General features: G+C 42.1%; 1 protein-coding gene across 1 annotated transcript; it reads right to left on the bottom strand.

Annotated features, from left to right (window-relative positions):
- Positions 1-44: 44 nt before the first annotated feature.
- Positions 45-26,480, bottom strand: VIPAS39 (VPS33B interacting protein, apical-basolateral polarity regulator, spe-39 homolog). The gene is made up of 20 exons (XM_060261081.1): positions 26,100-26,480; positions 22,993-23,085; positions 20,430-20,526; positions 18,939-19,076; positions 17,472-17,510; positions 15,968-16,032; positions 15,193-15,249; positions 13,687-13,779; positions 13,076-13,109; positions 11,150-11,252; positions 10,932-10,959; positions 10,668-10,741; positions 10,077-10,152; positions 9,158-9,292; positions 8,588-8,629; positions 5,924-6,013; positions 5,425-5,511; positions 5,050-5,139; positions 1,550-1,654; positions 45-898 (listed from the first exon to the last, which is right to left on the bottom strand). Exons 2-20 carry the CDS (start codon positions 23,083-23,085, stop codon positions 878-880), a joined length of 1,467 nt encoding a protein of 488 aa, XP_060117064.1. The 5' UTR covers positions 26,100-26,480; the 3' UTR covers positions 45-877.
- Between the last annotated feature and the right edge of the window lie 85 nt (positions 26,481-26,565).

Below are 26,565 nucleotides of genomic sequence, written 5' to 3'. Positions count from 1 at the left end.
AGAAAGAAGCCTGGCATTTCACAAGGAAATACACAATAACCATATGCAGGTAGGCAAAGCTTTATTTACAGGAACAAAACATGGAAAGCGCAAGAGGACAGGGCAAAGGATGTACAGAGCAAAGCTCTGGGCCTGTGGCACAGCTTAGGGGAGAAGTTCTGAGGGCTAATTAGTTCAATCAGCTCTCATTGGAGGGAAAATACTCCAGTTGTCCAGTAAGCTCAGCAATATTATTGATTGGCCCCAAGCAGAGTTAGCTTCAAGTTCACTGGATGAAAGTCCAAGTCATTAAAGTACAAGTATCTGGAGAGGGGAACATGAATGAGGTTTATCAAACCACTCCCCCCCATTCAATCTTTATGCAGCCTTTTCTAAGTAAGAATCCTGGTTATCCTGGTTAATTCTTAAGTGCTTCTGTGTTTCTGGAGGCAAGAAGAGTACTCAGCACAGAGGTTTAATTCCTGTCAAAGCAACAAGTGTCTTAAGTTTCAAATATGGATGAGGCGGAAGGTCTGACTGCCTCTTCCTATATAGGGTTTAGAGTTTTGTTGTTGTTTTCAGATGAACAGGCCAGTAGCCTGCAAGAAACAGATGCACCAGCTTATTCAACTAAGTCCACTTCTTTCTGTACAATGATGTCCATCACTTGGCCAAGATAACTGCAAAGAGTGTAGACTTCAGTCTGTCTGCTTTGTGTTCCATTGGCTGAACATCTCTTTTGGTCAATGCCTAAATGTTTGTTTCTGTCCCAGGATCCACATGCAGTGCCAAGTGACAGACAGTTGCCCAAAACAACACACACAAGGTTTGGCAACTGGCCTTGTGCCCATTGTTGTGCCAGAAAAGTAAGGATTCTTCCACAAGGAGTGAGCACCTCTCAATTCTTCCACCGAATTTGCTGAAAAAGAACAGGATATAGAGGGTATCAAACACAATCACAGTTCTGAGCACATAATGCCTAAAGAGATTTGAAAAGTTGTTAATTCAGCCAGCGCAAACAAAAGGGTTTAATGTCCAGTTATTCAATCATCAGACACCTTGCAAGAATGTAAGAAAGGGATAAGGGTCCATTTTAACTGAGAAATGGGAATGACTAATAAAACTCAAAAGACTTTAGTTGAATGTAGCAATTGTGGGAAGTTGTTATAAAACTTTTTCAATGGCATTATACATCAAATAGGTTAGCAAAGATTTCAAATGAACTGATCCTGTTTTGGAAATGCAGTAAAGAGATAAGGGCATTATTTCATATGTGGTGGGGAAATTACTGAGTATATTGCACAGAGACACTGAAGAAATGATAAACCAGAAATCTGAATGTTCTCCAGCATTTTTATTTTAAGGAAATTTTCAGAAGAAATAAAAAAGACTACAGAAGTCTGGTAATTAATTTAATAATTGCAGCAAGAATGATGATAGGGAAGATCATACAACAGGTCATACCAGGAAGACAAGAATGGTAACAGAGAATATAGCAAATTATATATCTCAAGATATAGTTCCATTTCTACCTGTCTTGGCAGGCAGCAAAATGGAGTTTTTTTCTTACCGGATTATTCAGGATACTATCAATCTTTTCCTCTGCTGGAGAACCACGGTCAACTTTACATCTATATGCCATCAGCTGGAGGCGGTCCTTCAAGTCTTTATATGTCTAGTTAAATCAGCAAAAGAAGTTTCAACCTCTTATGACTCCTTTCTATCTCACAGTAGTCTTCCAATCCCTTTCCTTCACACACATAGCTACCAGGATGCCATCTTCACAGGCTGATTTTAGTGAAAACCAGTTTTGACAGCTGGCTCAGTAGGGAACCAGGGCTTTCAGCATACAAGGACATAAAGCTGTTTCGTACCAAGCTGGACTCTTGGGTCTATCATGATCAGTATTATTCATTCTGACTGGCAACAGATCTTCTGGGTTTAAGCACTTATCCCAATCTTGGGATGCCGAGGACAAACTACCTTTGAGCCACAGCACCTCCTCAACCTTTCTGGGAAAGGAGGCAGTCACATCAACAATTCATACTCATACTTAGGTTCGCTTTCCATCATGCATTATATGTTTAGTTGATGCTTGATACCTGGGGGTTAGGGTTGAAAGGTAGAGAGTTACTTAATCGACTGTTTCCTGTTATTTATGCTTTAAAAAGGTAAAGGTAGTCCTCTGTGCAAGCACCAGTCATTTCCAACTCTGGGATGACGTCGCATCACAATGTTTTTACAGCAGAATTTTTTACGGGGTGGTTTGTCATTGCCTTCCCCAGTAATCTATATTTTCCCCCCAGCAAGCTGGATACTAATTTTACCAAACTCAGAAGGATGGAAGGTTGAGTCAACCTTGAGTCGGCTACCTGAACCCAGCTTCCGCCAGATTTGAACTCAAAGCCGTGAGCAGAGAGTTCGGACTGCAGTACTGCACTCTGCGCCACGGGGCTGCTTTAGCTCTACCTTTTAGGTTATAGGGGGCACATTTTTAAAAAATGGCACTAAAATGGAAAATGGACTTGTGCCATCATACTTATGGCATTTTTTCTACAGTATCATGAACTTGGTTCTATGATAGAATCCATTGCAATGAAATTAATACAGAATCGTACTACTACAAAAAAGTGCTAGGAACCATAGATTTAGCAGAACAGAAATTATTTGCTAAAGGCAGCAAGATTAGAGTTTATAAAGAGTTGTTGAGGAAGACTCAGCATGGGTTCTGTAAGGGAAGATCTTGTCTCACTAACCTGTTAATGTTCTTTGAGGGGGTGAACAAACATGTGGACAAAGGAGACCCAATAGATATTGTTTACCTTGCCCTCCAGAAAGTTTTTGATAAAGTTCCTCATCAAAGGCTCCTAAGTAAGCTCAAGAGTCATAGGGTAAAAGGACAAGTCCTCTTGTGGATCAAAACTGGCTAATTAATAAGAAACAGAGAGTGAGTATAAATGGGCAATTTTCTCACTGGAGGATGGTAAGCAGTGGCATGCCACAGGGCTCAGTACTGGGTCCCATGCTCTTTAATTTGTTCATTAATGATTTGGAGTTGGGAGGCAGCAGTGAAGTGGCTAAGTTTGCAGATAACACTAAATTGTTCAGGGTAGTGAGAACCAGAGAGGATTGTGAGGCACTCCAAAGGAATCTGTTGAGGCTGGGTGAGTGGCAGATGAGGTTCAGTGTGGCCAAGTGCAAAATAATGCACATTGGGGCCAAAAATCCTAACTATAAATACAAATTGATGGGGTGTGAACTGGCAGAGACTGACCAAGAGAGAGATCTTGAGGTCGTGGTAGATAACTCACTGAAAATGTCAAGACAGTGTGCGACTGCAATAAAAAAGGCCAACGCTATGCTGGGAATTATTAGGAAGGGAACTGAAAACAAATCAGCCAGTATCATAATGCCCCTGTATAAATCCATGGTGCGGCCTCATTTGGAATATTGTGTACAATTCTGGTCACTGCACCTCAAAAAAGATATTATAGCACTGGTAAAAGTGCAGAAAAGGGCAACTAGAATGATTAAAGGGTTGGAACACTTTCCCTATGAAGAAAGGTTAAAACACTTGGGGCTCTTTAGCTTGGAGAAACGTTGACTGTGGGATGACATGATAGAGGTTTACAAGATTATGCAAGGGATAAAGAAGGTAGAGAAAGAAGTATTTTTCTTCCTTTCTCACAATACGAGAACTCATAGGGACTCAATGAAATTGCTGAGCAGTCGGGTTAGAACAGATAAAAAGAAGTACTTCTTCACCCAAAGGGTGATTAATACGTGGAATTCACTGCCACAGAAGGTGGTGGCAGCTACAAGCATAGCAAGCTTCAAGAGGGGATTGGATAAACATATGGAGCAGAGGTCGATCAGTGGCTATTAGGCACAGTGTATTGTTGGAACTCTCTGTCTGGGGCAAGTGATGCTCTGTATTCTTGGTGCTTGGGAGGGGCAACAGTGTGAGGGCTTCTAATGCACTTGGGAGGGGCAACAATGTGAGGGTTTCTAGTGTCCTGGTCCCACTGATGGACCTCCTGATGGCACTCGGGTGTTGTTGTTTTTTTTGGTCACTGTGTGACACAGAGTGTTGGACTGGATGGGCGATTGGCCTGATCCAACATGGCTTCTCTTATGTTCTTATGAGTTTCAGTATCTGAAACATTTTTGCTTTCCACAGATCTTTATTTCTTTCTATTCTCTGCCCAACAGCTCCCACTTCTTTCCCCCTTCTCCTACTGCACTACTTTGCACCTGGCTCACATGCTGTGGGTGCTCCTGTCCGGAATCATATGTTCAAAGGTCTGACTCTTTTTGTGTGCATGCGCGTGCTAACACTGACCACTCAGAAACTGGAGTTTCAACAATGCAGACTAAGGTCCCTGCTCTTGTCACTCAGCATTCAATAAATGAAGAGAGAAATAGGGGGAGAAAAAACAGATGATAAGAGTTGCAAGGCCAACAGTCTTAGTAATAAGGAAGCTCAAGAGAAGGGAGAAATCTTGCCCTTCAAGGTACTTGAATACTGTAAAGACCAGGTAGAGCTTATAGCAACATAGCAGCTGGACCAAATACCAGCAATGGCTTAAAGCCTTATTATATTGGAGCTACAGTCAGATGGGCCTCTCAGGAACCTACTGGAGATCTCTCTAAGTGCAATTATTTCTGAATCAATTTAAACACCTACCAAGAGATGGGGAAGAGGCAGCAGCTCTGAAGGACAGGCTGCTGCAGGGAATCCTTAACAGAGAGTAGGATGACAGAGAGTAGCATGCTGGGGGAAAGAGAGGGAAAGTTAGATCATGAATTCTTTGGGCTTCTGGGAGACTAATGATCTGGGAATGCTTGTGAAAGCGGGTCGTCGTGTTTCCTCCATCTATCTGTGTTTGGCGTTCATATGCATTCTAATATGGCTACCTCAATGTCCCTAAAATCCAGGAAGCTTGACTAAAAGATGTGGGCCAATGGGAGATCTGCAACCACCACTCATCTGCTCCAGTCACAGGCTTAACAACAGACTCAACAGAAGCAAGGGGCATCCCCTCCCCATCTCATTCCAGAAAGACTCACATCTATAACAACATCATGGCACTTGTATTTCATGGCAAGGTTCAGCTTTGTTTCAACATCTTCCACCAGGCGAACATATTCCTGTAGGATCTGAACAAGAGGAATGGGAAGCATCAGCAGAGCTATCCAGAAGCTGTCACCTTTTCCCCATCCTCCCCGTCACCTAGAAATTTCTCCAACAAAACCAAAGTGCAACCAATGAAGATGCATCCTTTCTGACTGCCCATGTAAACAGAGCTAAAATGAAAACATACTTCTGCAGAATATGGACACATTGCAAGTTAGAATAAAATGGCCTCCTGCCTAGTAGACCAACCCAGCCCTAAAAGTAAGGTAGCAAGCATGTTGCAAAGGGATGTTTGCACACTCACTTACCTGCACTGGGGCATTATTCCGCTGTAAGATCTCTACTACCCGATGAAAACCAATGGGAGCTTTCTTTTTTGTGTAGCCCAACCAGTTCTGAAACCATATAAACCATTAGAACTTGACATAAGAGACACACAGGAGGGTACAGAGAGTGGGGGAGACACCAAAACAAATATTTAGGAACAGGCAAGGAATGTCTTTCAATAGCTCCTACATGCCCATATGGCAAACTGGTTGAGAGTACTACCCTTTTCTGATAACCTTATCAACAGACTGCTGTCTCTCATCATTGTACTTCAAGCTTTACGCTTGTTCTTTAAACCAGAGAACTGGATCAAGCTTCTTCTTCCAAATGAGCTTGTCCTGAAGGTGTCATGCATGAAGAGGCCCCTTAAACTATGAAGATACTATCAACAAGCACAGAAAAATGTTGTCCCCAGTAGTATGACTCATTGATGCTCTTCAGCTAATGAAGAACCAATATTTTGTTCAAACCCGAACCCACCTTGGTGGTGAACAGAGCATCTACATCATGCCAAGCCCGGAGTTTGGCACGAGCAGCTAGAGCTGTCAACACATACTGTTTGTCTGGAATCTGAAAGGAGACAAAGGGAAAGGTTAGAGTGCAGTAAGGCAGAAGCTAGATCACCATCTGACCCACTGGCCAGTTTCAGGTAGATTACTAAGCACTGGCAGGTTCCCTAGATTCTTGCAAACAATGCTGAATGAACTGGACCACAGCCTGAACTAGCAAAGCATTTTTATACCATATCAAGTAACCTGGATCATTTAAAACAAACTAGATATGCCTCACACTGTTGAGAGTCTGAGAGGACACTCTTGCTTTGTATATGTAGCACATATTGGTATATTATGGAGAGAATTAAAAAAAGGAACAGACCACCTCTGCATTCCAACACAGACTCTGCAAAAGCTAAGAAGCATCCTTCATATTAGTGGGTTATATTTTCTATGATCTAAGGCAGCATCAGGCTGGACATGGCTGAGACCTGATGATTTTTTTTACCCTTATTGGAAATAGAAAGCAAACAGCTCAGAGAGGAAGCCATGCCCGAACAGGATAGCAGCAGATGCAGAAAAACAAACTGAGCCAAGGACAACTGGGAAAGCAAGGTAACTGTCCCTAGTCCAGAACACAGAACTGTAGAGTTAAAGGCAATCACAGAATGAGTCAATATGCTACAAAAAGGGTGAGCTATACTTACTCACTCATCACAAATCAACCAACCTTAATCTGAGTAAATTAGCAGAGCAGCAAGATACATTGGAAAGGTGAATGCAGAGCCCAAGGACCCAAGTGAGTCAAGAGAACCAAGTTACATGTGACACAAAGCTTTGAGCTGAAACGTGAGAAACCGAACCAATCAGGTCTTTCAAAAGGGAAAACTGGGAGGAACTTCACATCTCAGACCTATTAATGGCACTCTAAGTTCTATGCAAATCACAACATTCATCGCAACTGAATGGAAGCCTCAGCTCCAGGCTGGTGCAGAAGGCTGAAGGAAAATCAATTATCAAAGACCACTTGGGTTCGAAGCCGTCTCACAGAGCATCTGAGGGTTTTTACAGCCCACCTTCACAGATGATCCCACAGAAGTATTTGACTTTCAAGACATGGAATGCAATGAACTACAGGAACCTCATGATTCTCTGCCAGAGATATTTCACTCTTGAGAAAGAGTCCTTTGGTGCTTAGAAAAAGAGTTCAGCAGGCACAGTTCCAGACTACTGAGTCAAATTGTGGCTGTCTCTGACAAAGGTTTACATTGGAACAAGGTCGCAACCAGATACCCATGAGGCTCAGTCTAAGAATCTACAACTACGAATAAGAAACCTTCATAAGGACACAGTCTTGATTTAGGATCAAAGAATAATGACTGATATATACATTGGTCTGTTCTTGTATTTCAATGAATGGTTTCAGGAATGTCAGTTGAGGAACTGAACTTTGGACCTCTACATAACATTTCCTAAATTTGGCATAGAACTGTGTTTTGCATATTTATATAACTATTGCCATTCTTGGGAAAAGTGCTTAAAAGGGAAGTGCTGAATTGTTAGGCATGGTGTGTTTATATTTTTACTGCTGCTTATCTCCGCCTTGGGGCCTTGTTTGTTTTTGGCCAACAATATGCCTCCAGCTCTATTTCTTCTTAACAACTAAGCCAGGAGAGCCTCTGGAAGTTCTGAATAGGTGTCTGAAGAAGGTAATAGGATGGATGAGGAACAATAAACTGAAGCATAGTTCAGATAAGACCGAGGTACTGTTGGTAAGTGAAGAAGCTACTTGGGAACTGCAAAGTTAACCTGTCCTGCAAGGGGTTGCACTCCCCCTGAAGGAGCAAGTTTGTAGCTTGTGCTACTGGAACCTGGCCTGTGGCTGGACACTCCAATCTCCTCTGTGACACATAGCACCTTTTTTCTGCTCCTGCTGATTCACCAACTATGGCTGTTCCTTGCAAAGCATAATCTGGTCACAGTTATCCATGCTTTGATCACATCCCAATTACATTATCGTGCTCTGTGTGGGGTTGTCTTGAACTCAAAGCTATTGCCAGGGGTTGGCTACAGAGATCATACCACCTTTGTGCTGAAAGATCTACATTTAACTGTTTCTGGGGACCATTAAAAGTGTTGGTTACTACCTTTAAGACCCTAAGTGGTTTAGGGCCAAGGTACCCGAAGGACTGTCACTTCCCATTGTGACCAGTCCACCAGTTAAAAACTCCTTCTTAAGCCTTACTCTGTTTCCCTCTCTTCAGAGGTGAAGTGAGTGGTGACTAGAAGCAGGGAATTTTTCTGGTGGTACGTCATCTTTGGGGGGGAGCTTTTTTGGGGTTTTGTTATTTTATATGCACATTTGTGTGGGCGGACATAGAAGTCACGGCAACTCTGGTGACTGACTTCTACTAAGGGCATGGAGGATTTTCAGAGAGATAGTCAAAACACATATTTTTTACCCAGGCTTTTAAATAAGGGGTTTTATCAGCTTTTAATGGTCCAGTTCTGTTTTATGGATAATGTTTATGCTGCTTACGCCTAATGGCTTGTTTTAAATATTGCGACATTTATTGTGAGGAGCCATCTTGAGCAGAACTCTAAAGTAACAGAATAGAAATACTCTAAATAACTAAATAAAATAGCTTACCTTAAACGTTTTCTTTAAGTTTGCTGGGCTGCTGAATGTTCCCTAGAATGAAGAGATATAGCAAAGGACATGGGGGAACAATAACAATGGCACTATGCCATTCTTACAAAGTACCACAACTGGGAACAGACATTTTTTTAAAAAGTTATTCACCAGTCATCTTAAGCTCTGTCTCTTCTTGCACTTCACAATATAGTCTCCTTACAGCTTTACCCACAACAAATCAAGAGCTATATGTTCATTCTGTTGGCAGCAGCCCCAAAGAGGCAGCTGCTCACGGGAGGACATATTTGTTGAACTGAATACACAAATCAGCTCCAAATTCATGTCCCTCTATTCCGTGATGTCCCTTCTCCAGAAATACTGCAGTACTTGTGCAGCATGTTGTCTGCCTGGAGATCAGGAAGAGAAAAACTGTATGGGTAGCCAGTATAAGATGCAGTCTTACTCTTCCCTGTCTTTGAAACGGCACGGGGTATTAGTCAGGCTTTAGCGAATAATACGGAGGACCTTCTGAACCCATTTCTAGCTAGAAACCCCATCCCTCGCCATCCTCATTATCATCCTAACCTCAGCCTCTGTGTAATGGTAGAAGCAAGAGTAGAAGAGTGTGGTGACCAGGGGCATGTTTAGGATGGAGGCCTTTCGTGGGTGTTTCCGAAATATCTCCGTCTGTCCAGCTGCTTCTAAATGCTTGTCATTTGCCTGGGAAAGCAGAACAAGAAATATGCAGTATGAAAACCGGACAATGATGGCTTCAAAACTCAAATAAAGTCCCAGGTTACTCAAGGCAGGAAGCATATTTACTTTAGTTAGTCCAGTTATTATTTCTCCATCTACCTGACGGGGTTTTTGTGTGCGTGTGTGTGGGGAGAGGCAGGAAATACAGGCAATATACATCATATACATTTCCCTGAGCTTCTTATAGGAAGGGCAGGATACAAATCAAAACAACATTCATATTATTAATAAGAACATAGACTGACCTTGTTTTTTAGATTAGAAATATTTTATACACAAGGGGTTTTTTTACAGCTGGATGCCTATCAGCATGTTCTGAAAACCACAAAGTCCTTCTGCACCTTTCCTGAAGATTTGGTTTTGGCAAGGAAGCCCACATAATCCCAGGAGTTAACATTTGTTTAAGACACCCCCATTTGTAATTGTTTTGGGACGCAGACAGGAAATGTGGGGAGACCACTTTTGGGAAGAACACTGGGTTAGGACCAGAGAGACCTGGGTTCAAAACCCCACTCAGCCAAGAAGCTTACTGGATGACTTTGGGCCAGCCACTCTCTCAGCCTAGCCCACTTCACAGAGCAAAACTGAGGACAAAATTGGGATATGGGGGAAAGAGAGAACCATGTATGCGTCTCTGAGCTCCTTGGGAAAAGAGGGGGATATAATATATAGAGATTGATCAAAAAGCCAGGAAGATCAGAAGAAGTCTGACATGTGTGCCCCATGGCCAAATTAAAGCAGCACTCACTTCAATGATGATCTGCCTCTCTAGGAGTGTATAATGATCTTGGACAAGAGCAGAATCTTCTGAGGAAAATGGCAACCTAAATACAAGAAGGATCTCTCAGTCTTACTTTGTTTTTGTGCAGCTCCCTCTCTTGGGGAACTCTTTCATGCTTTATCCATTGACTGTAACATTACATTATAGGCCAATTTTCATCCCTTTTAACCATTCAAATGATAAATCCCTTTGACATGTCTCACATGAATCATCCCAACCTGATACCCTTACAATAATCACTTCTTGATCCCAATGGCCTGAACTTCACAAATGAAGCATTCCGTTTGTAAAGGTGCCCATCACCAACATCCCCATCATGAAGGATAAGAATGAGAAGAATAAGACAACACACTCCCCTGATACAGTTGTGCCTTCAGGTGAAAAGAATAGTAGCTGGCTAGTGACCTCTGCAGATTCTTCACACGACTTCCCCACAGGTCTTCAATTTCTCAGTTTAGGGGGGAAACTAAGGCCATTTGTACTGGTCATCACCTCATTTCAAAGCACTACAATTCTTACAATCCTATAGAAAACTCTGTCTGAACAATCTCTTCTTACCCAATGCAACCTTTCAGGAATTCTTTTCGCTTCTCTGCATCCTGGATAGTCAGGTGCTCACGGTACTGTGTCAACTAGAGAGGGCAGAAAGAGACACAGAGAACAAGCTCAGGAAGGAAAAGAGAAAATGCTCCATTGAGCATCTAGATCTACCCAGTGACCTAATCCAGTGGAATGTGGAAAAGCAAAATAGTGAGCGATTTCCCAGAGAACATCTTCATTCCTCCAATCAAACATGAACCAAAGCTTGCTAAAGATACTCACTGCAACTTCCTCCATCCTGTCCAAGAACCTGCAAAGGAAAAATAAGCATTAGATCTGTTCAACACATTTGGTGTGGTGGGATGGCCCCACTCTACCATGAAGATCACTGGATAACTTTGGCCAGACAACCTAGCATGGTCGTTGTGTGGATAAAATGAGGAAGGGAGAATAGTATATCCCTGAAGGAATAAGAATGTGATGGATAGGCAGGCTCTTACCTCAAGAAGTCTAGGAGGAGCTTCTGGTTTCCAGTCTCTTTGAGAAAATGTATGAAATGGCGCAAGGCCACCTGCCGCAGCTCCAGCTCCCGGAACAGAACTTCTGCATGAGGAGATGAAAGGGTGGGTCAGACCTGAAATATTCCTGCACAGATCAGTTACTAGGAGGAGAACAGTATAACCCTTTCCCTTCTAATAGAAATGGTGGTTAATGTAGTAGGACTGACAGATGAAAACCTAAACCAGAATACCCTTGGATGGGAATTAGAGCAACACACATTACAAGACATTGGGATGCGGAAATCAAATATAGATGTTGATCTATGACTTGGGGCTGCCTCTTGCTTGAAGTCAGTGTTGCCATATTTACAGAAGAAGAAATGCGTTCCTGTGTGTGACCCATTTTATAAGGTTTCGGCATGTGCTAAATCAAAGGTATTCTACTTCTGATAACAAAGCTATTGATGTAAAGAATGCAACAGCCTATCCATTAAGATCAGTCCTTTTAAGCATGGCAGACACTGATGGCCAGAAACATTCAGACCTCCAAAGCTACCTCATCAGTGGCAACGCAGACAGCCTTTCAGGAACAACAAAATCTTCCTCTATTACTGTCTCTAAGTGCTAACATTGTACAGCTACCTAGAGAAACTGTGAGATTACCTGAGACTTTCTCTAAACATGCAATGTGCACTTTTTAAGACAGAGGTTTAATAACCAGAAAGGCTCATGAACAAGGTAACAACACTAAATATGAAATTCTAATGTGGCTATTTCTAACAAAAGTTTGTTTCAGAGGGGGTGATTAATAGCAACATTGAGATTCAGTAGCAAAAACCTATCCAGAGAGGTCATGCAAATTCAAACCCAGGAAACACCCTTCTAAGAATTCTCCCAAACTGAATAGATGCACTGATGTTCTGCCTTAAACAGCTGTGTGATTTTTATTGTGTTCCATCCCCACAGCCTTCCAGCTGGCATAATCTCTCCTATTGTACAGAGAGTCATCTCCTGGTTGTACTGCACGGCCTAGGGGTGGTGAGCAGCTTCTAAACTTTCTGTGATCTCACTGTTCCAACAAGAGTAACATTTTCTCACAGGAATTGTTCAGTTAATCAATTCAATGGCTAAACTGGATCCCAATACCTTTCTCAAGGCAATGTTTCTGCTGCAGAGGAGCTGCATTCTCCTAGCAGTCACACTGCTACTGTGTCCACTGAAATGACTACTGCTGCATGAAATGGAGTTGCATAAATGGTTATTACCTAGAATTTTGCTGGTAAGGAGGAATAACCCTAGTTCCCACCTCAGGACTAGCGAATACAGCTATTTCCTGTGGCAAGGCTGCTCCCCAAACAACCCCAGTGAAATTACCCTCCCAAGTTTATGGAGACAGGAAATTTTACTTCTGGCACTGAAATCGGTGTTAGCACAGACGCTGTGCTAATGATGAAGAAATACAATTGTTTCAATCTCTTGGAAAATCTGCTGACCTGTCCTGCTCCTATGGAAGGTACAGATATTTTAATCTAATTTGTATTTTTTTTATTTAAATATTTATATCCTGGCCTCCCCTACTCCCAGCACAGGGCAGCTTGCATCACAGGTTTGTATAATTATGGTGGTAAGTACAGTCAAGATGTAGCTGATTTATGGCGACTGTAGGGTTTCTCAAGGCAAGAGACAAAAAGTGGTGGTTTGCCAATGCCTGCCTCTACATAGCAACCCTGGACTTCCTTGGTGCTAATCAAGGCCGACTCCGCTTAGCTTCTGAGATCTGATGAGTCTAGGCTAGCTTGGGCCAGCCAAGTCAGGGCTGCATGATTTATAGCACAACACAATACATATTTTGTTTAAATGCCATAATAAAATATCAATTAAACTAGCCTGTGTCACTGAATCTAGTCAGTTCACAGCCACACATACCTTTCTTTAAGGTTCTCTTCAGAAAGACTAGAACCTGCAAGAAAACAGACAGACTCCTCAGCTGAGCTGACCCTTCTCTACCAAAGTCTTGCGACATCATTGGGAAAGGCAGCTTAGCTGTGCTCAAGTTCTTTTAAGATCATTCTAGTACCACCTCTGCTTTCTGTCATTTTGCTGCCTATTTTAGCTATCGAGTATTCACATCTGAGAAACAGTAGCACACAAAGCATAGAGGACATATTCCTTTGCACTCAGTGGTCCGGGAAAAGTTACACAAGGCTTGCATCCTAACAAAAAGGATGTTAGTGGACAGAACACAAAGCCTGATCACCTTTGATCATCAATTCAACAGCAGCCTTATACCTGCAAAGCTTGTTTAGATGAGCTGCGCACACTTTCATATGCTATTTAAATCTAGGGACATTTCAGGAACATATTGGGAAATATTCAAGGGGCTTCAAAGAGCCCATTTACACTCCATATCCTTAGAGGTAAATGCTTGCGTACCATAATGCATCCTGATATTTCAGTGCTTAATGAAGCTGGTGTCTTCACAAAGTCAGCTTCCCCATCCGGAAGCCTCCCTTATGCAATATCACTGCAAGACTCACAGCTGTAATGACGTTGCCATCGTGTCCTGCAACAGCTTCATCCAGCAGCAGCAGCTTCTCCTGCAAGGAGTGAAACCTCTCCAGTGAACAGACCTGGAAGGGGATAATGGTAAATGAAGAGGGTGCATGTACTGGAACAGAGAGGCACTTGGAATACCTGAACCACAAAGATGGCTCCAACACTTGTGGCAGAGCTTCATCTGGGCAGATATTTGTATGAGCTGCTCTCCCTGCACTTCAGGAGGTGAAACACACTGGTGCAAGCTGTTTCTAGGGGCCTGTAGTAGACACAACTAACACTCCCCTGAATGGCTAGCAATGCGATGTTGTGCTCATGAGTCTGCTTTTTGTGAGAAACAGCTGAATGCAATGCAGAAGTTATTAGAGGCTTCTGCAACACAAATCCTCTTTCTAGCAGCATTCAGAGTCTTAGTCCTTCTCAGCCATCTGCAAGACTCCAGCTGCAAGGCAGAGCCTAACTCACTACCTGAAGACACTATCTGAAGATACTAGATCCTATGGAGTATGTATGTAGAAAAGCATGAGCATGTGGTTCTTCCCTCCCCCAGTAGCTCCCAGACCTCCAAACACTGATGAGAGAGACTGAGGGATTCAAGTGGATAAAAAGCTATGTAAGACTGGGAAACTGTACCAAGCAGGAGAGAGAACCAGGCTGCTCCCGTGACAACAGAAGTTCCACTAACAAAAGAGGAAGGGGAAGGACACCAGCTTCCCCCTCCTCACTGCAGCTGCTGGAGCTGCATGGCATTTTATTCAGGAAAATCATGCAAAATCCACCTGCACCAGTATTCTAGAGATCTCGGAGAACTGCTGGGAATGGGGGTGTGAAAGAACCACATCCACGCATCCTTTGTTAGGATCCTCCTTGGTAGGTCCTGAAATGGCCAAGTGGCAGTCTTCCCCCAATGGCCTCTTCCTTCATTTCAGCCTATTACCCTTCTGAGTCCCTTGTCCTAGCCTCCAAAACTACCTTTTTTCTAAAGTGCAGCAACATCTTTTGCAAGCCCCATTCTAAGCAGCCTCCTGAGAAGAGTCAAATGATATGCATAAATGGTTACTTACACATATTTACATAACTTATTAGCTCATCATTATTTCTGAAAGCTGAGATGAACTTGTGTATCACTCCCCCTTATCCTGAACAGTATATTATTTCCCTCTCCAGCTACCAGCAGGACAAGGAATTTCTTTCAGGATCCTTGATCCTTGGATGCTTTCTCAAAATACCTGCTATACATTGACTTCAGTGCATACCAGTATAAGAGATGTGGCTTGTGACAATTCTCTGCTGGTTCTTGTATGGAAGAGAAAAAAGGGTGGTATTGTCACAAGCCACATCTCTTATACTGATATGCACTGGTATAAACAACAGTGGTGTGAGGAATGATCTGACAACACAGTCCTAAATACTATTCTAAGTGCACTGAAGTCAATGGGCTTAGAATAGACACAGCTTCTCAGATGCAGTGATGGAAGACCCCCTACCTTGCCTCTTTGCAACCGTCTAACTGTCTCTTTAGGGCTCCAGACACTGTCGTAGTCCTAAAAAGTAAAAACACAGGATGCCGTTAACATCTGAGAGGTCCAGGCCCTGGCCTTACTCATGCATGGTTGAGGTACTGGGGTGGGAGGAATTATACAATCCCATTGTTTATATCACATCAGATGGTTCACAGGGGATATAGCAGCTAATACTACATGCATGCAAACAGGGCTTTTTTTGTAGGAAAAGCCCAGCAGGAACTCATCTGCATAATGGGCCACACCCCCTGACATCAGTATTGTTTCACACTGGGCTTTTTTTGTAGAAAACCCCCAGCAAGAACTTATTTGCATGTTAGGCCATGCCCCCTGACACCAAGATGGCCGGAACTGTGTTCCTGCTCAAAAAAGGCCCTACATGCAACACAGCGTAACATGCAGCGGATTGCAAGGAGACACTTAGTTCACCATGCAGTCCTTCATGGGATAGACTGGCCCAAAGATCTGAAGGGCACTGCACTAGGTCATGCAGCCATATTTTTGAACAGTGATAAATGGCACATGAAAGAAAGCTAAACAATCACACATAGATATCAACTGGTGACCACCATGATGTCCATCTCCTGATCTGGTTACTGACTGATGCAAACACATCAATGATCTTAACCACCCACTATTTACACCAGTTGTACCTGCTCAGACAGAGAGTGACCACTCCATTTCAAATTTCCTCCCCCCATCATGTTGTCTTCAACCCACACACTCAAAATGCACCTACCTTGTACTCTGCTTTAGGTCTGCGCAGTTCTGGAGCATAATTTTTAAATCCTGTGTCAGTGAGAGCTGTGTTGGGAAAGGCAGGATTATTTGTTTATACACATCTATCCCACTTTTCTACCCACTTTGAGTCCATGAGGGAGCTTACAACTTATGAAACTTCAAATAGAATTACCACTAAAAACTCCTACACCATAAAAAACCCTACAAATCCAAATAAAATAATAATAATTCTGCTTAAAATAGAATATATACATATATAGAGATATAAAGCCCCAGGAAAAAAAAATGAAATTTTTGAGGAAGAAACAAGGTTCTCCTCCCCAATCCCCCGTGCTCTTTTTTCAATTTTTTTCAGAATTTCAATGGAAATTTTGGGAAGTACTGAAAAAAAAATACCAATGCAATATTTTCTGTTTTAGAATGTGTGGAATGCTTTTTAAAACAAGGCAGGCATACTGTAGATACATACAGTTCTTAAATCCAAGGTGCATTTCTGCACCTAGAAGAATATCTAATCTTCATGAGAGGAGCATTCAAGAGGTTGGACTAGATGACCCTGGAGGTCCCTTCCAACTCTATGATTCTGTTGAGAAGCAGGAATTTCACTGCTTCTCAACAGTTCTATGCCTTTTGTTTTCTGTTTGAGCTGAGGTGGTTGACCTTTTTGCTTTTCCCTCAAACCACTGTGACACATTTACCCACAGACCAGGTAAAAAGTAGCTTATTGCTCCACCTTACAAGAGGGGGGGGGGGAGATCAGAAGGAGGTGGGGCTGAAACTGCAACAAAGCCTCAGAGGAAAACTGAAACTTTCTTTAAAAACTTCAGTGTCTTTAACCAGATAGTAAAAGTCAAAGCACATGTGCTAAGATAGCATATGGAGCTTCAGCTTTCAGCTTGCTCTCGAGTATTGAGTGAATTTGCATGTTTGCTTCTATAAAACAAAGGCATTTATAACTTTAATTCCCACAAGCATGTCAACTGCTGCAATTTTATGTGCTAAGTAAATTATAACTTATTTATTTTATATTGTTAAACCAGTAAAATTAGTTTCGGTTTGATAGGGCAGTAAGTACTGAGTGACTCCCCCCGCCTCCACACACAAAATAAAAAACACCCTAAAAGTTCTTGCAGGTTTCCCTTGTGTATTCTAACAGTCAGCTCAGCCAAATTTGAAGATATTTAAATCTGGACATAATGTAGAAAGGGGATACAAAGGGAAGTGAAGTACCTCCCACAAGTCCTTGCATGTTTCCCACAGTGCAATTGCACCATAGTTTTCCTGGGAAGAGGCTGTCAGGAAAAGGGAATTAGGAAAAGCTGAAGACAGGGGGACAGATAAAGGCAGGTTGGCTGGTGGATGGAAAGAGAGAAGGAAGCTGGAAAAGGGGAGAATCTATGAGGGCTTTCATGAAAGGGAAAGAAGATATGAGGGGAGGTGGAAATCAGATGCCCCCTGTAAGTCCTTGTGGTTCCTCCACTTGTAAAAATCTAAGTACTTACCATCAGAAAGTGACTGAAAACTCCCATGTTTGTTTCTTCCTGAAAGAAAGCACAGAAATATTTCCAATTTTCCTTATGCCTGAAAAGCATCATTTAGCTAGGCCTACATAGAAATGATGGATCAGTGTAGAGCCTACATTTTCAAGGACATTCACGTGATATAAATTGCTTTCTCAAATATTTTTGTTTGTCAGTCTGGGACAATTCCCTTCCTGAACACCAAAGGCTGAAAAGATGATGGAAGAGGAATTGCCCCTTAATTTTTGCCTGTGCTGCACCTATTCCATTACACCAGACTGTACTTTCCAATTCATGTAGGCAGGGCCACAGCTGGGGCAGGAGAGTGCTTCCTGTGCTTTCCCCACTCCTGTCTGCTATTTGTGACATCTGCCAGGTTGTATAAGGGATACAGTGTGGCTTTTGAGATCAGGTAGTAAATGAATATGCTCCAGCTGTATTCATAGTCCTATTCTGACATTTACAGGAAGAATGGAAGAAGATGGAACAAAATGTAGACCCACTTGGGAATGCAGAATTTGAGTTTAGCAGCACTGAAGTGTAAAGTTCTTGCAGGCAGATCCACTTTTTTTTTAATCAGTGCTCTCACACTTGGATCCAATTCTTCAGAATATTTCTGAGTAAGCAAGTTTAAGAGCCAGTTTGGTATAGTGGTTAAGAGGACAGACTCTAATCCGGGAGTACCAGGTTTGATTCCTCACTCCTTCACAGGCATCTGCTGGTGTGACCTTGGGTCAGCCACAAGTTCTATCAGACCTGTTCTCTTAAGAACTGTTCCTGAAAGAGCTCTCTCAGCTCCACATACCTCACAGGGTGTCTGTTGCGGGGGGGAAGGGAAAGGAGATTATAAACTATTCTGAGATTCTGAGTGAAGGGCAGGGTATAAATCCAATCTCTTTTTCTTTCTTCCACCAAATGGAAAACTGTTATGCAACACAGTGAGGAACTTAATAAAGAAGACTTGGAAAGATTTCACCTTAAACATTTCTGCAAGGAGATGTGGAAACTGTACCTTCAAAAGGTGAACAGTAATCATGTCTCTACAACAGAGGAATGTGCACAAGCCAAAGTCAATTCCATGCTATCCTCCTGACTGGAAATTAGTCACACACACACAAATTTAATCTAATTTCAACAGCTGCTCTGCAAACCCTGCTCTGTGAAGGCTTGAAAGTAGTACCAACTGCTGGCACAACTTTATAAAGAGCACATGTTTTTAAAAACCTAACAATTAACACATTCCACCCCATCTGGCTAGATTAAAGTGTCCCCAATGGTTGCATGCCAGCCACCAGCCAGGGCCCCTGCCTACCCCAAGTCTTGCAAGGTTTCTGAAAGATGCTCAGCCTCTGAGCCACAGAAAGAAAATGGAGATGACTTTGTTAAATTGGGCCCAAAAGTCAGCCTCCTGGTGCACAGTTCTTGGGCTTCCATACAGGGAGATTCTACCTTTGAAAAAGCTGCTTAGTGAGTAGGAAGAGGCTTGTTTGGGGAAAGATGTGGAGGAAGAGCTCTTTTGTAGGCCCAGATCATTTCCCTCTGGGGTACTGTTGGCAGATGCAGTCTCTTTGATTGACCAGGAAATGCCTATGATTGGAGGAAGGGGAAAGAAAGAACATAACTTTTAAAAATTCTCTTAGCAACTATGTTTATTAAATTGGTTTCAGACAGTAATATCCCGCTTGTTCAGCTACCAAACCCTGAAGGCAACTCACAACAACAGATTATAAAACTCAACACCTGAAATGCTACAGTACTGCCCATATCTTGTCACACTGTAAGAACTGGGATAACTGAAAACTTGCTCAATTTCTTTCCATTGGTTCTAGAGGAGAATCAAAAGTTGAAGTGAAGTGAAAGATAATTAAGAGGAGCTCTTAATCTACCTCTCTTTCACCAAGAGATAAATGATGCTGTGTACAACAGCAGGGTAGTTATTTGAGATATTTACACGTCAATAGAGCAACACAGAAGTGCATGAAGGACCCAAGTCAAACAGCACAGCGGTGGACCATGAACTGCAGAGATTCTGACTCTGGAAACAACCTCTTTGTGCAGTGGAGAACAAAAGTACCTATCATGTTTAGTTTCCTCCACCTGGATGGGAAAATGACCAAAGACAATAGCTAATATTCCTTTTTGCTTTCTAAAATTATAGATATGCAAAACAAAAAACCCACCAGTAAAACAATACTTTAAATTAGGACCAGATTCAAAGTGTGCTATACAGCCCTTTAAATTACAGAGAACTCTTCCTTAGGCAGGATGTTCACCAGAACAAAACTATACTGAGAAAAACAATGTCTGAGGATAGAGCATTAAACCCCACCTCAGTCTGCCCCGTGGTGCAGAGTGTTAAAGTTGCAGTATTGCAGTCCTAAGCTCTGCTTACGACCGGAGTTCGATCCCCAGTGAAAGCTGGGTTTTCAGGTAGCTGGCTCGAGGTTGACTCAGCCTTCCATCCTTCCAACGTCGATAAAATGAGTACCCAGCTTGCTGGGGGGAAAGCATAGATGACTGGGGATGGCAATGACAAACCACCCCATAAAAAGTCTGCCGTGAAAACGTTGTGAAAGCAACATCACCCCAGAGTTGGAAATGACTGGTGCTTGCACAGGGGACCTTTCCTTTCCCAGTCTTAGGAAGACAGTGTAATCAAGGTTCCTGTTTGGATTTTTCTTCTCCTCAAGCAGATCACCCAACCACAAGGGCTATCCTGGATTACCTTCGGTGATCAGTTTTAGTGGTTTCATTCCCTTCATTTGTCTATCCTTGCATACTTTCTACTTTGTCTATCCTTGCATACTTCCTACCTGGGAATGAAAGAAGATAGAATTCAAATACATTTGATTGAGAGCTAAACATGAATATCAGTCCAAATAATTATGCTTCTGTACACATCCCCTCCCCAACATCCATTTTGGGTTCCCCGGCACTTACTGCCCACGGGCTCCCCACTCCAGCTGAACTTCTCAAGATCATCATCGTCATCTACAATATCTCGCAGGCTGTTTACCGCTCGCTTAGATTCCTTCAGCTACAAACAAAAAGCTCCCAGTTAGATGGAAGGCTGCCTCTGTTTCTCAAAACAGAGTGCACATTTTGTTGGCAAATAACCTGCACTCCAGGTACATATATGCTGTACACTTGTACAAACTAAATGACATCATTGGTTGCTTGGAAACTGTAGAAAACCTAACAATTATATTTATGCTACATTTCCCATAATACCTCAGATTTGCAATGCTTCCCTATTATTACAGTGCTTTATATGGAAATCATACAATTTTGTACAGTGAAATGTTTTGTCAAGAAGCAGTCCTGGAAGGAAGATTAGTGGAGAAAAAGTGTTCTTCAGAGTAAAGGCTAAGGAGTAAACTCTGTATTTTTGCCCAGATTGTTAGTTCTGCATTCTGAACACTACAGTCTTCTGCAGACACTTTTCTAGTGGGTCTCCACAACCACAAGGGCTATAAACTTTTTGTTGTTGTTAATAGATTACAAAACAGAGTATACTCATCTCAGTTCTGTGATAAAAACATAACAGCCCTGTGGATCACATCCACGGTCCATCTAGCCCAGCATTTGGTTTCACACAGAAGCCAACAAGGGCCCTGCAGGTTGAACAAACAGTACAAAGACCAAGGATGTGTCTCATAAGAACATAAGAGAAGCCATGTTAGATCAGGCCAATGGCCCATCCAGTCCAACACTCTGTGTCACACAGTGGCAAAAAAAATGTATGTATGTGTATATATATATATATATATACACACACACACACACACACACACACACACACACACACTGTGGCTAATAGCCACTGATGGACCTGTGCTCCATATTTTTATCTAAACCCCTCTTGAAGGTGGCTATGCTTGTGACCGCCACCACCTCCTGTGGCAGTGAATTTCACATGTTAATCACCCTTTGGGTGAAGAAGTACTTCCTTTTATCCGTTTTAACCTGTCTGCTCAGCAATTTCATCGAATGCCCGAGTTCTTGTATTGTGAGAAAGGGAGAAAAGTACTTCTTTCTCTACTTTCTCCATCCCGTGCATTATCTTGTAAACCTCTATCATGTCACCCCGCAGTCGACGTTTCTCCAAGCTAGAGTCCCAAGTGTTTCAACCTTTCTTCATAGGAAAAGTGTTCCAGCCCTTTAATCATTCTAGTTGCCCTTTTCTGGACTTTCTCCAATGCTATAATATCCTTTTTGAGGTGCGGCAACCAGAACTGCACACAGTACTCCAAATGAGACCGCACCATCGATTTATACAGGGGCATTATGATACTGGCAGCCATGGTATTCAGAAGTTCTCTGACTCCATATATGGAAATTATCTTTCTTCACCATGGCTAATAGCCAATGATGGACCTACCCTCCATCAACCTATCCAACCTCCTTTTGAAGTTCAGAACTCATCAGCATATATTTAAAGTTAGGTTTTGTTGATCTACGTGCACCATCTTATTCCAGGGGTCCCAACCATTTTCAGCCTACAGGCTCTTTCAGAATTCTCATACAGTGCGGCGGGCACAACCACAAATTGGCTGCCACAAGAGGTGGAGTCAACCACAAAATGGTTACCACCCAAATAATAGGGAGTGGGGTTACGTACTGGTCTAATGGTAACACGTCATTATTTTAGGCAGAAGTTCAACTTAATAGGATAGCTTTTAAAATAAACGTATTGTTCAAAAACATTTCTTTGCGTATATACAGTTTACTTTCAGTTACATAGTGAAGATTCTCACCCTGTGGTAGCAGCTGCTGCCAAAATAATGTTCTTTTTTTTTTTAATCTGCATAGCCAATCAGATCTCCAATGGCTAATCAGAGGCCCTCCTGGGCAAAAGCCTCACCTGACCTTGCTCACTTTCTAAAAACACTTAGTGAGTGACATGAAAGATATTGGAGGGCACCACATTGGGGTCCCCTGCTTTACACTTATTTACATTGCACTTCATTTGCCACAACACTGCCTACTCACCCACTTTAGGGACATCCTCCTAGAGCTCTTCACAATCCACCTTGGTTTTCACTATCTTGAATAATTCACAAACTTGGCCACTACATTGTTAACACCCAAACCAGTTATAAAGAAATTACAAAACACTGGTTCCAGTAGCAATACTAACAGGATCCCTCTGCTCACTTTCCTCCATTGCAAGAACTGTCCATTTACTCCTGCTCTTTGTTTCCTTCCATTTAATCCATAAGTGGATCTGTTCTCTCATCCCATGACTGTTAAGCTTACTCAAGGGAGTATCTGTATGCTTGTTAACCTGCCAAAAACAACTTAAAAGTCCAAAACCCATTTAAAATTTTGCAGGCAATCAGCACAGACAATTTTGCTTTCTGCCCATATAAATATTGCAAAGCATCCTTCAAAGTACACACCACTACAATAATATGGTATTCAAGAACTGTTCCTTATGTATGTTTTAAGCAAAAGAGTACTGCATAGTAAATTATCTGTTCTTTCAAACTAGAAATGGTACCTGGGAGAGCTCATCATCTTCATCATCAAAAGTGAAGGCTTTACACTTGGAACTGTGCCAGTACTCTTCCTCATCAACCTTCATTCTATTCATCTGAAAAGAAGAAATCTACAAGTAAGAACCTAAGAAGACCCCTGCTGGATCAGACTAGTAGTTCTTTCAGTCCAGCATCCTGTTTCACACAGTGGTCAACCAGTTCCTCTGGACAGCCAACAACAGGGCACAGAGTCCAAGACCTTTCCTTAATGTTGTCTCCTGGCTCTGGGATTCAGAGGTTTAGTGCTTCTGAATGTGGAGGCTCCCCACTGTCATCATGGCTAGTAGCCACTGATAGACCTATCATCCATAAATCTACCTAATCCCCTTATAAAGCTGTTTATTCCTCTGGTCATCACTACATCCTTTGGCAGTGAAGTCCACATTTTAATGTGTGAAAAAAGTACCTGTCTCCTTTCGTCAATTTTTAAAAATCCTAGATTACATAATTCCAAAAATTCAGTCACCAAAAGGCAGAAATAGAAGATTTAATGAAGAGCATATGTGTGTATGTCAGAAGAAAAAAACTATGACAAAGGATATGCTGTACCACTTTCTGACAATGTGATCCTATGAATGCATATTCAAAACTTCCCACCAACTTTAACAGACATTACGGTGAATGGCTGGCATCTTTTAAGGGGCAGGAGAGAGAGATTTGGGGTTTGCTATTTTGTTTTTTATTTAGGTAAGTCACATTTAACCACAAGGACAGGCTAGATATCAACATTCCAATCAATACGTGAAATTAAGAATTGCTGATCTGTTTTATGCTGTTACTTTCAAGAAATAGAACGGATCAATCAATAGTACAGATGTTGCCCAACATAAAATATAGCCTTAGATGCATTGTACATTTTTTTGGGGGGGGGGGGGGTTGCTGCTACACTTTCCTATTCTATAATCAAGTATTTGCATACAGCTTATAGATCAAGATCGGTATTCATGTCTGTAGCAGCAGATAAGAGTAAGAGCCCTGTAGCACCTTAAAGACAAACAAAATTTGTGGCAGGGCATCTGAAGAAGTGAGCAGTGACTCATGAAAGCTCATATCTTACCACAAATTTTGTTGTTCTTTAAGATGCTACTCTTACTCTTTTCCACTCATACAGTGTATGTCATGCTGGGTTGGCATCCTGGCCTCAGGGTGTATCTTGTTGCTACCAAGGTCCCATTTTCATCCATATTTCTCCCCTCCTCCTCATTGATCTGGGAACAACTTCTCTTTTCCTGTATTTGTTTGGGCCAGTAAACCTGTGTCTTATGTTTGGTTAATAATGACCAGAAACCTGTTTGCTGACAATTACTAACCAAATAGGGAAAAAGCAGCATTGTGAGCAGGACCACACACAATCTCTTCAGTGAGGAAAGTAGCAGTCTCAGAAAGAACCCAGTATCTGGCTATCAGACTGTTATTCAAACACCCTATCAATTAATAAATATGCCTCCAGCACAAAGAGAATCCTGCTTTATTAGAACTGCACCAGGTAAAGAGTGATACCCACACTTATTCTCTGGAGAGATCATTACATTATTGGGACAGTGAGAATTAAGATTGTTTGGAATTGACCAGGAGAGCCACAGATCAACCAAGGCTGATCCCAAAGATCCCTTATCCCTTTCTGGCGGGGAGGGCGGGATATAAAAATAAAATATTATTATTATTATTATTATTATTATTATTATTATTATTATTATTATTATTATTATCATTATTATTATTATTATTATTATTATTATTATTATTATTATTATTATTATTATTATTATTATTATTATTAATATTCCTTGGACCCTGAACTGCCTGTATACTTCTCTGGCTAGTCAGTTGGCATCCCTGACTTTCCACTATGTCCTAAGCCTGGAAAGAAAAGTATATTTTCTTTACCTGCCTGCTTGCCCTATACATGAAGTCAGAGCTGGAATCCAGTGGGTTTTGTTCCCCGTGCTTCACTAAGGGCTATGGACTTGTATATTATGCATTCTAACTTATATGAGCTTTTGGCTATCTTGTGAGGTGCAAAGCATTTGCTCTGAACACACAACATGGAATGTTGCTGCTTCTCATCCCATTAGGGTTGTCTGTTTTCCAGACATCTGGGTCCCTGCCTTTGGATTTGGACTGCTACTCAGACCAATGTGGATGAATAGCTACAGCTTCATTCATATAGCTTCCATAAGCTTCACTTCTGTTTTTATTGTCACCAGTATTTTCCAGAACCTCAACCTTTTGCTTGAGCTCATTAAGCCATGCTGTAGGTCACCAGTGAGACTGAGAGTGTTTCTTTAAGGCAGAAGCTCCTTTGGCATAGGAATGAAAAAGTTATAGGAGCCTTTATAACTCACTTGCAGGCTATTTAGCATATATTCAGGTTTAGAATGAAAATTACAGTTATACCCTGCCCTTCACTACTTGAAGGAGTCTCACAGCAGTTTACAATCTCCTTTCCCTTTCCCTCCACAAAACAGATACCCTGTGAGGTAGGTCGGGCTCAGAGCTCTGACAGAAACTGCCCTTTCCAGAACAGCTCAGAGTTATGACTGAATCTAGGTCACTCCAGCAGTTGCATGTGAAGGAGTGGGGAATCAAACCTAGTTCTTCTAGATAAGAGTCTGCACACTTAACCAATACACTACACTGGCTGAAAAGCCATACTCACACCAACCCATGCCCAGTCTTCCATTCACATAATTGCTGCATTTAACTACATCACTGATCAGTTTACCCAAATATGTTGCATCCAACAGCTAACCATCCCAAAAGGCACCAGAGATGGTGATCTACAAGTGAATTTCTTGGTCCCCACATCTGGACTATACCACTTCCCCCCAACATTTGCACAGCACATCCCCACAATAGTCAACCTGTAGAGCTAAATGGACTTGATTTTAGGCAAACCCAAAAGCAAAAAGAATCTGAGGTTACCAAGCACTCTGGAACATTGAATTGCAAGTATCTTCTTTAGGATCACACTGCTACAGGACAAAATCTCTGTTCCCCAAGGAAGGAATCACATGAATGAGTGCAGGCAGCACAAGATATCCACATCCCCGAGGACAGAAACACATACCCTTAAAAGAGCAGATCTTCAGAAATCGGAGCTACCAATTGCCCAGATATCTGATCATGCAGTCTCCCAATTCATATTCAGCACTGTACCCGCCTTTCCCTGGGCACAGCAACATTGCTGGGTCCCCTACTTCTCAACAACGACCGTAGGCAGGGTAAAGAACCGCTGCTTTCGAAAAGCATCCTGGGATTAGTAGTTTCTAAGATCCTCAGTCTCCATTCTTATTAAAGGTCTTGCGAATATTAAAAAAAACTACAAATCCCACCATAACCAGACTTCCTGGTTTCGGCAATGACACCTTCAATCGGAAGATCGCTTCTAGCAAGCAAGCAACTGAAGAAAGCAAGTTCGTCGTTTTTCGGTCCCTTTTCCCGTGACTATTTCGCCTCTCTAACGACAGGATGACAGGGGCGTCAAATGTCTTCAGTTGAACAAGAGAGGAGTTGCTGCGGAACCGAATGTGGTT

Source organism: Heteronotia binoei, chromosome 21 (genome assembly GCF_032191835.1).
Source record: "Heteronotia binoei isolate CCM8104 ecotype False Entrance Well chromosome 21, APGP_CSIRO_Hbin_v1, whole genome shotgun sequence".
In the NCBI taxonomy this organism is placed as follows: Eukaryota; Metazoa; Chordata; class Lepidosauria; order Squamata; family Gekkonidae; genus Heteronotia; species Heteronotia binoei.
This window is presented reverse-complemented; position numbering and strand designations above follow the sequence as displayed.